The sequence below is a fragment of the Herpailurus yagouaroundi genome, unplaced genomic scaffold (assembly GCF_014898765.1).
Source record: "Herpailurus yagouaroundi ecotype Mexico unplaced genomic scaffold, PumYag 194, whole genome shotgun sequence".
In the NCBI taxonomy this organism is placed as follows: Eukaryota; Metazoa; Chordata; class Mammalia; order Carnivora; family Felidae; genus Herpailurus; species Herpailurus yagouaroundi.
The window spans coordinates 3687650-3703605 of NW_024412425.1; the positions used below are offsets into that span (position 1 = coordinate 3687650).

At 40.7% G+C, this 15956-nt stretch overlaps 1 protein-coding gene across 1 annotated transcript in view; it reads left to right on the forward strand.

Moving 5' to 3' along the window:
- Window positions 1-30: 30 nt before the first annotated feature.
- ZNF565 (zinc finger protein 565) overlaps window positions 31-15956 on the forward strand; it is a 33239-nt gene continuing 17313 nt past the window's right edge. Inside the window, exons 1-5 of the mRNA XM_040445738.1 lie at window positions 31-106; window positions 9043-9202; window positions 11470-11556; window positions 13148-13216; window positions 15281-15354. Of these exons, the coding sequence (XP_040301672.1) occupies window positions 15346-15354 (9 nt within the window). The 5' untranslated portion in view covers window positions 31-106; window positions 9043-9202; window positions 11470-11556; window positions 13148-13216; window positions 15281-15345. The remainder of the gene's footprint in view (window positions 107-9042; window positions 9203-11469; window positions 11557-13147; window positions 13217-15280; window positions 15355-15956) is intronic.

Genomic DNA, 15956 nt, shown 5'->3' on the forward strand with positions numbered 1-15956 from the left:
ACTACGTTTCCCAGAGTCCAAAGCGGCCGACGTTACGCTTTCCTTGACGTCGTGGCGAGATCGTTAGCTCCGCAGGGACCCGGACGCGACCAAGGGGAGGCAGAAGGTGAGGGGTCTGGGAGTCCGGGGCGGGGACGGGGCGTGTCCAGAGCCTCTGGTCTGTGCGCGCTGGCGGGAGCGGGTTGAGAATGCAGGATTGAGAATGAGTCTTTGGGGCTGCGTGACCAGGGGTGGGTGACTGTGAGTGTGTGGCTGTGGCCGCCTGTCTCCAGGGTGTAAGTCTGGTTGTGTTTGTGTAACCATGTGTGATACTGTGTGTTGGGTGTGGGGTCCTTGCGACTGTGGGGGGTGATATCTACTTGTGACTGTACGCCTTGTTCTTGGGGGATGTGAGTGTGGTTGTGACTGTGAGACAGGTGAAGGCGTCTGTGCGGTTATGATTATATGTCTCCAAGGTGATCGTATGGTTTTGGTTGCATGATATTGTAGCCACGTGTGGTAGTTTGTGTAGTTGTGTGTCTGTGACTGTGTGGTGACAACGCGTGTGTGTATCCCTCTTGTGTCCCATGGAGTGTGTCTGTGAAACGGTGGCAGTGTGTGATGCTGTGTGTTTGAGGGTAACGTGTGTTTGCCTGTGTGCATGTGACTGTCTCCGGAGTGAATGTTCAATTATGACGTTGGTTGGGCCGGAGTGCCAGTGATTATGTATATCCCCCAAGGGGGTATGTGATTGTGTGAGACATTTGCGAGTATTGGTGTGGGCAAGCTGTGACTATATGAGTGACTTTGTGTGTCATGGTGGTTAATAGATTGTGTGACTGTGTGTGTCTTTTTAGTGGGTGAGTATAAGGGCATGGAGATGTCTGTGATTGTGTGGTTGTGTCTTGTATGTTTCAAGAGTGGATGTGTTTGTGTGACACCATTTGTGTAGCACCAAATGTGCTGGCGGGAGGTGCCTGTAACTCCAGTGTTCTGACCCTTGCAGAACCTGTGAAGTTAGAACAGATTGTGGCCCTGGACAGTGATTGCCTCAGCCTCTCCCAGTGACACTGGTATTGGACATGTTATCCAGTCTTATCCGACTTCTGTCTCTTGTGTGGAGGTCAAAATGTCCTGCTTACTCATTATCTTTTTTTTTTTTCTAAGTCTTCTCCAAGAGAGATGTTGAGAGGAAAAGGAAAAAATTGCTATTGAACATCCAAAAGTGAAGTTCAAGGTGCATGAGGTTTTCTTCCTTCCCTGAGACCCTTGTTTTTCATGACATTCTTTTCTTGTTCTGAAACTTCTTGCCTAACTCCCCCTCCCCCACAAAGTGACCTGGTCTCCAGTATTTGCCATTGGAGTGAATTATTGGGAGCCCTCGAAATGAACTGAAAGGTTCATATACCCCCATTTCCTGCACACCTAATGTTCATTAAACATTTTTTTTAACTTTTCATTTTGAATTAGTTTTAGACTTAAAACTGTTGCAAAAATAGAATTCCCACATACTCTTAACCTACTTCTCCATTTGAAGGGGGTTCATGAGGGAATGGTCGAGAAAGAATTCGTGAAACATGAAGTACAAAAGGTGGTTTTATTATAGCACAGAGATAGGACCCATGGGTAGAAAGAGCTGCACTGGGATTGTGAGGAGCAATTGATTATACACTGTGGAGTTGGGGAAGGTAAAGACAAAGGAAGTTTCCGAAAGGATTTTCCTATGTTAAGACTTACAGGATCATGGAGACCTGACTATTGTCAAACTAAGTGGTTTTTCTCTCCAGCAAGGCATTAACATTAAGATCAGGAGTTTCCTGAGGAATGTTATACCCACCCGCCTCAGGTATTTGTCAATGGGCTGCAAGTTATAAGGAAATTTAATTTTATCTACATTTCTTTTGCCTTTGTTCTCTACATCATTACCATTTTACATAATCACAGTACATGATAAAAACCAGGAGATTAACATTGATACATTACTACTAACTCATCTACAAACTTTATTCAAATTTCATCAGTGTCCCTTAGTGTCCTTTTTCTGCACAAGGATCCAATCCAGGATCATATGTTGCAGCTAGTTGATAAGTCTTCTTAGTCTTTGTTCTGGCACAGTTCCTCAATCTTTGTCTCACTTGACCTTGACACTTTTAAAAGGTATTGGCCATTTGTTTTATAAATTATGCAATGTAGAATGTTCCCCTATTTGAGGTTTTCACATGCTTCCTTGTAATTAAATTCAGGGTATGCTTTTGGGACAAGCATACCCCAAAAGTGATGTGTTCTCAAGACATCCTATTGGGAGACCTAAGAGATCAATTTGCCTCATTACTAGTGGTAACTTTAATCACTTGGTTAAAGTGGTTTCTGTCTGATTTCTCCACTGCAAAGTTGCCATTTTCCCCTATTATAATCAATATGTGTCTTGAGAAATACCTTAAGCCTATATAAATATCCTGTTTCTCATCCTACTTCCACCTGCAAATCTTAACACTCATTGATAATTTTCCCCTGAAAATGTCATTACCCGCTATTTGCCAAATGGTGACTTAAAAATTTTTTTAGGGGCGCCTGGGTCAGTTAAGCACCTGGCTTCGGCTCACATCATGATCTTGCGGGTTTGTGAGTTCAAGTCCCATGTTGGACTCTGGGCTGACAGCTCAGAGCCTGTTGTGGTACTCAAACCCACAAACCTGAGCCAAAGTCAGATGCTTAGCCACCCAGGTGCCCCCCAAATTTCCATCCTTCCTTCTACATTTGACAAATAGAATACTACTGTCAGAAGGAGATATTCCTTCTCCCCGACTTATTTATTTACTAAATTATTTATGTAAGTATAGATTGGATTTTTTTTTTTAATTCTGTAGGTTGCATTTCATTACTATCACTATTTTATTCCTTAAATAACTCGAGATTTGGCCACTGGGAGCTCCTTCAAGTTGACTTTTTAGTGTGTCCTTTTACACTAAGGGTGCATACATCTTAAGGGCCTTGTACAATGGGGAATATAGCATGGAATTGGGGTAAAAGTCATCTTAAAATGACTGAGTCCAGGGGCACCTGGGTGGTTTAGTTGGGTGAGCATCTGATTGGCTCAGGTCCTGAATCCCAGTTTGTGAGTTCGAGCCCTATGTTAGGCTCTGTGCTGACAGCTCAGAGCCTAGAGCCTGCTTTGGGTTCTGTGTCCCTCTCTCTCTGGCCCTCCTGTGCTCCCACTCTGTCTGTCTGTATGTCTCTCTCTGTCTCAAAAATAAACAAACATTAAAAAAAAGAGTCTAGGTCAAAGTCATGAGGGCTGGCAAAGGACAGCATCATCAATTGGTCTGGTATCTGAGTTCTCAAAGGGGTTTAAATCCTGAAAATATAACCCAAGAATGTATACATCAAGTTAGTTTTCTTCACTTTTGAATCAGCACTGTTAGTTTTACCAGCCAATTTGTTGTCCCTGGTATGATTAAGTTATCTCCTGGCCTGATAGTGGCTGTTCTTACTTTCTTTCACAAGATGGCCAGGAGCCTGAAATCACTTTTCTTATAGCAAAAAAGCTATGTCTGTCTCTTTTTTCCCCAGGGACCCCTAACTCTTTCTGCTTACACTGTCCCAGCCCCAGTTCTGGAACGTGCACATTTCCCAGAGAAAACTGGCTCCTTTTATTAGAAAATCATATTTAGAGGGGTGCCTGGATGGCTTAGTTGGTTTAGCATCCTACTCTGATTTCAGCTCAGGTCATGATTTCACAGTTCATGAGTTTGAGCCCCATGTCAGGCTGTCTCCTGTCAGCATGGAGTCTGCTTTGGATCCTCCGTTCCCCTCTCTCTCTGCCCCTGGCCTGCTTGTGCGCGCTCTCTCTCTCTCTCTCTCTCTCTCTCTCTCTCTCTCTCGTGCACACTCAAAAGTATATAAAACATTTTTTAAAAATTGCTAACCTACACTCCCATACCTCATATACCTCTTTTTATTTTTAGTCTTACAGTATATAGTAAAAGGACACCTTTCCCTACACCTTTCTGCATGGTGATGTTACTCATTTATAACATAGATAAATTCATTTGTTACTTTTTGTATTTTATTTTGGCTTTACACACACACATACATCCTGGTTGATTGTAATTATTTTTTGAATGCATGAAACATTACCATGGTTTTAAAAGCCATAATTAGACAAAAGATCTATGCAGTCACTCAGCTGGCTTACAGTCACTTATTTTTAACTGTCTCTACACCCAGTGTGGGGCTCAAACTCACGATCCTAAGATCAAGAGTCCCGTGCTCTGTGACTAGGCCAGCCAGTCACCCATCATTGCAGTGTTTTTTGTTTTTTAATTTTTATTTATTTTTGAGAGAGCGAGACAGAGAATCAGAAGTGAGCTCCAGGCTCCGAGCTGTCAGCACACAGCCAGACTCAGGACTCAAACTCCACCGTGAGATCATGACCTGAGTGGAACTCTGAGGCTTAACCAACTGAGCCACCCAGGTGCCCCCCTCACTGTGGTTTTGATGTGCCTTTTCCTAACAATTGATGATGTTGGGGATCTTTTTATGTGTTTTTCGGCCATTTGAATATCTTTGGAGAAAGATTTAATTTTAATCAGATTGTTTTTCCTTGCTACATTGTAAGAGTTTTGTAAGTAAGTATCAATTGTAAGTATCAATCCCTTTTTAGATACATGACTTATAGACATTTGTTCCCAGTCCATGGATTGCCTTTTTACTCTTAATAGTGTCCTTTGATGCACAGAAGTTTTTTAATTTTGATAAAGTCCACAATATATCTATTTTTTCTTTTGTTGTCTGTGCTTTCTTTGTCATACCCAATAAATCATTAATTAATTAAATCCAATATTGTGAAAATTTTTCCTTATGTTTCTTCAAAGAGTTTTATAGTTTTAGTTCTTATGTTTGGAACTGTTATACATTTTTTTTTAATTTTTTTTTTAACGTTTGTTTATTTTTTTGGGACAGAGAGAGACAGAGCATGAACGGGGGAGGGGCAGAGAGAGAGGGAGACACAGAATCGGAAACAGGCTCCAGGCTCTGAGCCATCAGCCCAGAGCCCGATGTGGGGCTCGAACTCACGGACCGCGAGATCATGACCTGGCTGAAGTCGGACGCTTAACCAACTGCGCCACCCAGGCGCCCCTGGAACTGTTATACATTTTGAGTTAGTTTTTGTATATGGTATTAGATAGGGATCCAACTTCATTCTTTTGCATACGGATATCCAGTTTTCCCAATACTATTTGTTGAAAAGACTGTCCTTTTTCCCATTGAATGGTCTTGGGTCTTCTTGTTGAAAACTATTTGACCATATATGTGAGGGTTTCCATTCTATGTCACTGGTCTAGGTATCTGACTTCGTGGCAGTACCACACTGTTTTGAATACCATAGCTTTGTAATAAGTTTTGAAATCAGGAATTGAGAGACCTCCAACTTTGTTGTTTTTCAAGACTGTACCTTCAAGGGCATATAGGTGGCTCAGTCCATTATGTATCCAACTTTGGATCAGGTCATGATCTCACAGTTCGTGAGTTCAAGCCCCACTTCAGGTGGGCTCAGAGGAGCCCCACTTTGGGTAAGCTCGAAGGAGTCTCACTTTAGGCTCTGTGCTGTCAGCGTGGGATTCTCTCTCTGCCCCTCATGGGATTCTCTCTCTCTCTCTCTCTCTCTCCCCCTCTTTCTCTGCCTCTCGTTCACTTGCGCCCACTCTTTCTCAAAAACAAAACCAAAAAAGACTGCTCCTTCAGATTCTGTGTGTATTTTATGATGAATTTTTCTATTTCTGCAAAAAATAATATCATTGGGTTTTGATAAGGATTCCATTGACTCTGTGTATCACGTTAGGCAATATTGACATCTATCTTGATCAGCTGAGACTGTTCAGTTATGGCAGCTGGAATTCTGAGATCAGGATGTCAGCATAGATAGTTTCTAGTTGGGCTCTCTTTTTGGCTTACAGTTGTCCACCATCTTGCTGTATCTTCACAGAGAGAGAGAAAAAACAAGCTCTGGTGTGTCTTCCACAATGGCCCTGTCTTCGAATACAGTGACATTAGGGGTTAGGACTTCAACACATGAATTGGGGTTGGACGACCCAATTCTGGTAGGGAGGGGGAAATCTTAGGCAGGCTCCACACTCAGCATGGAACCCAATGAGGGGCTCAATCCCGTAACACTGAGATCATGACCTGAGCCGAAATCAAGAATTGGACGCCCAACCAACTGAACCACCTAGGTGCCATATTCCAGAAGATTTTCAAAGATACTCATGACCCCTGAAAATTTTAAACCAAGGATAATAACACCTGATAATAGCCTTTGAGATGTCTCAAATTTGCACCCAACAGTAGGGAAAGAGAAGAGGAATGTTCCATCATCTATTATATTCATCCAGCTAATAAACAATGTGCTTAAAAAGCTTTAATGAGAACAATGAAAAGGATGTCATAAACAAAATGATAAATTAAAAAGTGCTCAGGTTTTGCAAAGATCCTACCCAAAAATCTTCTAATTAGTGATTGAATGGAGAAGCTCGCTGTGTGTCTGGCACCATTCTTTCTACTTTACATATGCTGTTTTATTTAATTTGAACTTTCTTGAAAATTGGTCATTCACAGAATATTTTTGATAATGAAGCTATACCAATGTATCAAGAAATATGAATCAACATTTAAAGGACTGTTAAAGAACTTTTAGTTGTTATTGGTTTCAATCACACTAATTTCTTTTCTTGATCCCATTCATGTCATAAACGTTGTCTCAATTTTTCCTAATTTTTTATACTACCAGGAAAATAAATACTATCTACAACTATGGTTATTTATTTTTGGTTTGGTTTGGTGGGGTTTTTTTGTTTTTTGTTTTTTGTTTTTTGTTTTTAAGAGAGAGAGAGAGACAGTGGGGAAGGGCGGAGGGAGAAGGAGAATCTTAAACATGCTCTGTACCCAGTGCCAGAGCTCAATGCAGGGGCCCCACACAGAGCTCAGTCTCAAAACTGTGAGATCATGACCTAAGCCGAAATCAAGTGTCTGAAGCTTAAGTGGCTGAGCCACCCAGGCGCCCCTGGTTATTTATTTTTAAATGGAAACAATATTTTTATGATTTTTCTTGTGAAAAATATAAGGTTAATGTAAAAATAGAAATTTGCTAAAAATTCCTTCATCCAGAAATAAATATTCTTAATATTTTGGTGGATATACTTCAAATATTTTTCTGTGGGATTTTATAGAGGGGTATCACTGTGTATAAATTCTGTAACCTGCCTTTATTATTTAATAATGTATTACATGGTAATGTTGTATTTTATAGTCACTATGTAGTATTTCATTACATGGGGGAACCTGGGTGGCTCAGTCGGTTAAGTGTCCCAACTTCGACTCAGGTCATGATCTCACAGTCTGTGAGTTTGAGCCCCACGTTGGGCCATGTGCTGACAGCTCAGAACCTGGAGCCTGCTTCAGATTCTGTGTCTTCCTCTCTCTCTCCCTCCCCGCTTGAGCTCTGTCTCTCAAAAGTAAATAAACGTTAGTATTTCATTATCAAGATAACCCTAACTTTTTCATTTTTGCCTACTAAAGAGAATTTGTATTTCTATAATTTAGTTATGAGCTATTCCCAAAAGTGTTTTTGTGCATGCCACTCACATAGCTTTCAAGTTTATTTCTTTTTCACAGAGAGAGAGACAGAGCATGAGTGAGGGAGGAGCAGAGAGAGGGAGACACAGATTCTGAAGCAGGCCCCAGGCTCTGAGCTGTCAGCACAGAGCCCAATGCGGGGCTCAAACTCACGGACCACGAGATCATGACCTGAGCAAGTCGGACGCTCAACCAACTGAGCCACCCAGGTGTCCCTACCACTCACATATGTTTATAATGGATTCCTTTGGGACATTAGAAATTTATTAAGAATTTTCAAAGGTGCAAAATCCTAATCTAGAACTCAGGGAGACAAATTGCTTTTTAAAAGTTATAGTCTCGGGGCTCCTGGGTGGCTCAGTTGGTTAAGCATCTGACTCTTGATTTCGGCTCAGGTCATACTCTCATGGTTTGAGAGTTGCAATCCTGTGTTGGGCTCCTCACCAACAGCATGAAGCCTACTTGGGCTTCTCTCTCTGCCCCTCCCAGACACCACTCTCTCTCTCTTGCTCTCTCACTCTTTCTCTCAAAATAAATAAACTTAAAAAAAAAATTTTTTTTTTTTTTTTAAGTCATAGTCCCTGTGTGCCTGGCTAGCTTAGTTGGTGGAGCATTCGACTCTTGATCTCAGGGCTGTGAATTCGAGCCCCATGTTGGGTGTGGAGATTACTTAAGGGAAAAAATAAAAGTTATAGTCTTTATTTACTTTTAAAGTGCAAATAACATAATAGGTGAGACAAAAGTAGTATACAGATATTCAAAGTAAAGGATGATAAAGAGCACTATTTTATCCTGATAGTAATGCTGTGATAATTCATAAAAGGGAGATAACTTGTGTGACCAGAATAGTCATTGTCTTATTATTGACCATGACCATGACCATATTATTGACCATTGTCATATTGACCATGTCTAAGTCAAACTGATCTCATAAGAGCTCTGTGGAGGTAAATTAGTTTTCTTGAGTCCTATACAAGACATGCAGTTTTTTTATTTAAAATGTATTTTTTTTAATATTTATTTTGAGAGAGAGAGAGAGAACAAGCATGAGTGAGCAGGGGAGGGGCAGAGAGAAAGGGAGAGAGAGGATCCAAAGCAAGCTTTTCATTCTGTCGTTGCAGAGCCCAATGCAGGGCTCAAACCCACAAGCCATGAGATCATGACCTGAGCCGCAGTCAGACACTTCATCAACTGAGCCACCCAGGCACCCCAAGGCTTGTAGTTTTCATCATTCTAATCATCAGAAATCCAAAGTATGACCAATGGGGCAAGCTAAGTTTGTAGCTGTTTAGAGAACAGTGGGGCAGGTACAGAAGCATAATAGACTCACCTGGCAAGAAGAGCTGAAAGGAAGCACTGTTACACACTGTTATATACTGTTATACATAATATATATACGTAATATACTAATGACTTTTCATTCTTTTCCAGGCAGGACTACAGCATACATGAATATAGTTACAAAATCAAGAAGTTTGCAACTACTGGGAGCTGACAAAGCAAAAACAAAAGCGATTCTGTGAAAATACAACTGTTTTTAGAATATCCTAAGCTATTATTTTATGTGCAAGGGAAGATTGCTTAAAAAAAAGTAAGTATTTTCTTTTTTATCTGCTACTTAGGGATAGCTTACATTTAACATAACTTAAAAATAATTTAAAAATTAATACATAATTATTGAAAAAAACATACACTTTAGTAAAACGAAGAACATTGAAGATCACAGCCCGAAATAACCAAAGTAATCTTTAAAGACAAAACTTCCTAGACATTTTTCATGTAATTTGTCTGTCTATATTGTCTGTATTGATGTATCTGTGTATTTTACAGATAGGAGCACATGAGCACATTTGTAACTTTTTTTTTTCCATTTAACCATACCTGCAACATTTTTATGTTGTTATTAGCTATTATATTACTACTAAATTTGTGAGTACTTAGAATTACTGTTTTATAGAAATCTTTCATTTAGTTAAACTCCCTGCTCTTGTCTTACTCAGAAAACTGAATATTGCCTGGAAATGTATATATCTCATTGTAATGATTTTTGGTTGATGTTTATACTGGGGAAATGTATGTTTACATCAATAAAATTCAATACATCATTTAAAATATAGCATATAAGGGTGTGCCTGGGCAGCTCGATCAGTTGGGCGTTTGACTTCAGCTCAGGTCATGATCTTGCAGTTCGTGGGTTAGAGCCCTGTGTCAGGCTCTGTGCTAACAGCTCAGAACCTGGAGCCTGCTTGGGATTCTGTGTCTCCCTCTCTCTCTCTCTATCCCTCCCCTACTCATGCTCTCTCTCTCTCTCTCTCTGAAAAATAAAATAAACATTAAAGGAAAAAAGAAATACAATTAATAAAACATCAATCATGCAAATATTTTGACAGGTACATAGATTGGTGTGTTAACAAAAGGGATATGCTGATGTTCATGATGCTCAGAGCAACTAGTTGTTAATAATTGGTGATCAAGAAGTAATGTTTTAAGAAAATTTCAATCTAATACAATACTTTATTTTTTTTTAATTTTTTTTAATGTTTATTTATTTTTGAGAGAGAGACAGAGTTGAGCCAGGGAGGGGCAGAGAGACAGGGAGACACAGAATCTGAAGCAGGCTCCAGGCTCTGAGCTGTCAGCACAGAGACTAATGTGGGGCTCGAACTCACAGACCCCAAGATCATGACCTGAGCTGAAGTTGGACGCTTAACCGACTGAGCCACCCAGGCGCCCCTAATACAATACTTTATTATATGTAGATTTTTTGTGTGTGTTCAATTATGTTTTAGGAAATTATTTGGGTGCTTTGTGTTAAAATGTGATGCATTATATTTTTCACATTTTAAATAGTGGGAAAAAGGCTCTGATTAGAGTTATTGCACAGAATGATTGCTTTTTAGGAATAGATTACTAATGTTAAGGTGGAGATACCTCTATATGTCTAATTCTCATGACCTGGCAACTTCTCCCAGTCCCTGTGTGATGTGGGACCTCTGGCCTCTAAAGAATAAGAATGTCTATCAATTTAGATAGAGAAAATCCAGGGATATAGCTTCAAGCTTCACCAAGTGGTATATGGATGGCTAAACTTTGCTCAGAAGAATTGTACAAAGATTTGATGGTAGGATCTGGAGAAGCATGGTTTTGCTAGGTCAAGATCAATTTATCCTATAACTCATAATCTCTCTCTTTGGGGCCTTGTGTTTCACATTGTATGTTTGTGAAAAATCCCTTTGAGGTGTATGGAGTTGGAAATTAACAGCTCTGCTCTGTTATTTCTGAAGTTTCCTCTGACTTTTTTTTTTTTTTTGTAACGTTTATTTACTTTTGAGAGAGAGACAGAGCATAAGCGAGGGAGGGGCAGAGAGAGGGGGAAACACATAATCTGAAGCAGGCTCCAGGATCTGGGCTGTCAGCACAGAGCCCAATTCAGGGCTCAAACCTATGAACTGTGAGATCATGACCTGAGCCAAAGTTGGACACCTAACTGACTGAGCCAATCAGGCATCCCCATGGATGTCCACACGCATCCATGTAGGCAGAGTCCCAGACCAAAGTAGATTCCACCAATCTATAGCTATACCATCTGAAACACATGGTCCCCCTAGCCACACATCAGGTAATAGAAAAACTAGAGAATTATGCAGTCCTGTCAGTGCCTCAGATTGAAGTGACACACATCACCGCAGCTCAGATTCCATTGGCCAAAACCAGTTTATGGCCTTGCCTAACTGCAAGAGTCTGGAACATGTCATCTATGTACCCAGAAGGAGAGGAAAACTGAATAATGGGGAAATAATAGTAATTAAATTAATGTCTGCCACACTGGCTAAGACCCATTTCTTTTTGTGTGTGTAGGAAGTTGCTTCTGTAAATTAAATATGATTTCTCTTTGGAGCAAGGAGGATATCCTGGATTGAGGGTTGACAAGAGGTCTGTGCACAGGTGAGTGAGCAGACTAACAAAAATGGAAGGCTTTCATATGAAAGCTCACTTCTGTGGGCATTCAGGAGCTTTATGTTATTATTTGAGAACAAGCCCCTAAAAGGCTGTAGAACTATAGAGAAAATCAATCTCCTTCACCATATAAGTTCCCCAAAACACCTCACTGTCACTCATGAATCATTCCATTCATATTTCCTTTTATAATTCACCCCCCTGAACAAAGAGGAAGGTATAAATTATTTATGATTATAAAACATATGCTTAAGGGAAAACTTGAAAATATAGAAAAAAACCAAGATTCCCCCTGTAATTATACACACAGAGACAAATGTAAAAACGTAATTAAAAATTCTTTCAGTCCATCTTCTGTGCACACACACATGCATATATAGAACATATGTATATTTTTCCTATAAAAATAGGATTACACTACACATACTACTTCATTAACTACCTTTTTTGTCCAGCATTGTTTAACATCTTAACACCAACAAATATATGTGTTCATTTTATGGCAACAGTGTTCCTACTGTGTGGATATACTGTAATTTATTTATTTAACCAATCCTCCTTTTTAAGTTCTTTTCCAAGTTATTTCCAGTGTCAGCAGTGTCTCCATCATGTAGCCCACACACATCTTTTGGATAGTCTCAGCTGTGGAATTGCTTCATCAGAGGACATACATAGTTTAATTTCTGTTAACATTGCCTTGTTGGAAGTTTACACAGCTAGAGCCCACTGTGTCTGTGATATGTTATAATAATCTCAAGTGTTAGAGTCTGAAACAGAACTCATAATTGGTTTATTCAGACCTGCTCCTCTCAGGGTTCTTTGTGTTAAAAAATGACAACTTCATACTTCCATTTCCTCAAGCCAAATACCTTAGCATCATTATGGCTTCTTCCTCCTTTTTTTTTTTTTTTCTTTTATACCTAAAATCAACAAATCCCATCAGCTCTACCTTCAGAGAATGTCTAATCTGATCAAGTCTCATCACTCCCCCCACCACCACCATCCCTAATGCAAGCCACCCTCACCCCTTGCCTGGATTACTACAGTTATCTACCTTCTCACTGGTCTCCCTGCTTCCCTCCCCTTGTCTTCTTCCTTCACTTTCTTTGCATGATCCCTTTAAATGTAAATCAGAGTGTGCCATTCCTTGTCTTAAACCTTTAGTGGCTTCCTGTCTTATTCAGGAATAAAAAGCAAAGTTCTTACAGTGGCCCACAAGCCCCATGTGATCAGCTTCCAGACACCTCTGTCACCCAAATGAGCTGCTGACTTTCTCTTGCACACTCCATTCCAGCCACCCTAGTCCCCTTTATTAATCAAAGAAAGTCTGCTCCTGCCTTGAGGCCTTTGCAGTTACTATTCCCTATACTCTTAGATACCTGCATTTATCACTCCACTCACTCGGTGCTTACATATCACCTTCTCAATGAAAAGCCTTCTCAGGCCACCTTCCATTTCCCCAAAGCTCCCTATCCTCTAACGCTTCTTAATTTTTTTACATAGAATTTGGGCCACCTGACATATAAATAGGAGTGTCAATGTCAGTATATCAATATTTGTTATTGTCTGTTTCCATTAGAATGTGAGATCCACTGGGACAGGGACTGGACTTATTATCTTCCTCACACCTAGAACCATGCCAACTGAGGTAGGAGCTCAGTAAATCTGAAAGAATTTTTGACTCCTCTTTCTCCATCTCCATATCTAATCAGATGCCAGAGCTTGTTGATTTTACTTCTGTACACCTTGAAATTATACCTTCCTTTTTATCTTCACTGCCATTATCCTTCATCAGGTCCTTTGTTTGCTTGCAAAAGTATAAGCACCTCTCAGTTGATCTCTCTGTCTCCAGTTTTACTCCTCTCCAATAAAATATTCTGGCCATATTGACCCTATCATTTCCCTCTTTAAATTCTTCAGTGGCCTTCCATTCATTAATGGGTGAAAAACAAACATTTATATATTCAGTTAGTAGTCATTGGACCCTTCTCCTCCAGACAGCATGGCAGGTGCCAGTCACAGTGATGATGATGCCTGGTCTTTGTCCTCATTGTTATTTTATTTCACTCATTCGCCTTCATTTTCCAACCCCTGATGTCATTGCCAGCATAAACTTCCTCTAGATTCTAAAACTAGTTAAATTTAAATATAATTAAAAATTTAGAGAAAAATCCAGTTCCTCAGTCCTACTAGACACTTTTTACATACTTAGTGCATGTGGCTAATGCCAAATTATTGAGGGTACAGATGTGAAGATTTCCATCATCACAGAAAGATTTGGTGGACAGCACTAGTCTAGACCTTTCCCCAAACTACACAAGTCATTCCAAATTATTCTCTGCTCCCCAAATACACCATATACTTTTGGTCCACTATTTTTGTCACTTTTATTCATAGATCAGAATACTCTTCTGTACCTCTTCTGCCTATTAAAATTCTCTGATTTTGAAGTCCCAATTCATATTCCACAACGTAGAGGACATTTTCCTTGACCCCACTGCATTGAGAAAATTAGTCTTCCTTCTTACCCACCCACCCACAAACCATGGGAAGCTTCTTGCACCTCTGATTAGAACCAGCATTACTATCCTCCTTAAAACCCCCGAGTTCTCAGGGTACCTGGGAGATTCAGTTGGTTAAGTGTCCAACTCGATCTCAGTTCAGGTCATGATGTCACAGTTTGCGAGATTGAGCCCCATATCCAGCTCTGCACTAACAACTCGGAACCTGCTTAAGATTCTCTCTCTCTTCCTGTCTCTCTGCCCCTCCCCCGTGCTCGCTTGCATGCGCGCGCGCGCGCGCTCTCTCTCTCTCTCAAAATAAATAAACTTAAAAAAAAACACCTGAGTTCTGATTACTTTGAGGTACAGGCCATTTTCCATAGAACTCCACCCTTAACAAATACTAGAGGTGATATTCTGCAGGAAAGCAGTAGGACAGGCTTAGATGGAAGATTAGGAGTGCTGGCCCAAGCGGCTTCTATAAATTGAGCTCCCATTCAGGTCAATACTCTGGATATGCAGGTGTGCTTGTAAGATACCTGTTTACTATTATTTTCTTGCTCCTGTCTGGTAAGTCCGGGCAGGGCTGGAGTCTTTGATGAGGCCTCTGGTGTAGGTGGTGTTCCTTTCTAGACTTAGAAGGAGGAAGTAGAGCCAAAGAAGTACCCAAGAGGTTTTGCCTGTTGAGCTCAGAGAAGCGGGAAGACTTAGTTTTAGGGGTATCTTTTTCTCAAGGTTTGGCCTGCACAGGTATGCTATGTTTGTAACCTGTGGGTACTGTCCTCATCTTTAGAAGATAAAGTAAGCAAGTCTGAGTCTTGACACTCTTTGCAGCAGCTGTAGAGGAAGATCAGCTTGGAACAGGTGGGAGCCAACTAGTCCCCATGTAGGGTATAGATTAGCATCAGCAAGATGGGGGAATGTTCAGGCTGGAATCCCTCCTGCTGAGGTGGTTGGATTCTATGTGAGTGCTGGAGCGTATCTTCTTTGAATCCATTTTTTAGTTTCCCTGGAGTTTAGGGAGGGGCTGGGTTTTGTTAACTCTGTAGTTCTTGATATTAGTGTTGTGTGGTGGGACAAGGGGGAGGACAAGGGAAGCAGAGCAGGACATTGGAAGTATAGTTGTGTTAAGGTCGTCTATTTAGGAGTGCTCAGACAAGCTCAGTTTATGAGAGATTTCCCCTTTTTTTCCCCCTACTCTGCTTTTTCAGGACTCTGCACTTGCCCAAGAGAAGAATCTAAAGAAATCAGAGCAGCCCAGGTAGTTCTGAAAGCCATGGCACAGGTAAGCTGAAATTTCCTCTATCCTTGAAATAATCTCTCTTCCTTTCAAATCATGTGAACATGATTTGTGTTCTTTATCCTGAAACTTCCCTATCTCACTGAGCCCCATTCTTGTTCCCAGTTCATCCATTCCAGGGATGGGTGATGGTGTTCCACTTCCCTTAGTGGCTCTCTCTTCTCCAACAGTGTAGACATATGGACACATGGCTCTTACCAGAGCAACAGTGGAGCAGAAATATATTGTCTTATAAGAAATGTGAGGGGCGCCTGGGTGGCGCAGTTGGTTAAGCGTCCGACTTCAACCAGGTCACGATCTCGCGGTCCGTGAGTTCGAGCCCCGCGTCGGGCTCTGGGCTGATGGCTCAGAGCCTGGAGCCTGTTTCCGATTCTGTGTCTCCCTCTCTCTCTGCCCCTCGCCCGTTCATGCTCTGTCTCTCTCTGTCCCAAAAATAAATAAACGTTGAAAAAAAAATTAAAAATAAATAAAAATAAAGGAAACCACCTAGATTAATGGAAAAGATCAAAGTTATCTCATCTTTGGCCCCACTCAACCAGGGTTCTGATAAAGGGGGCTCTCACATTTCTTTTTTTTTTTTTTTTTTT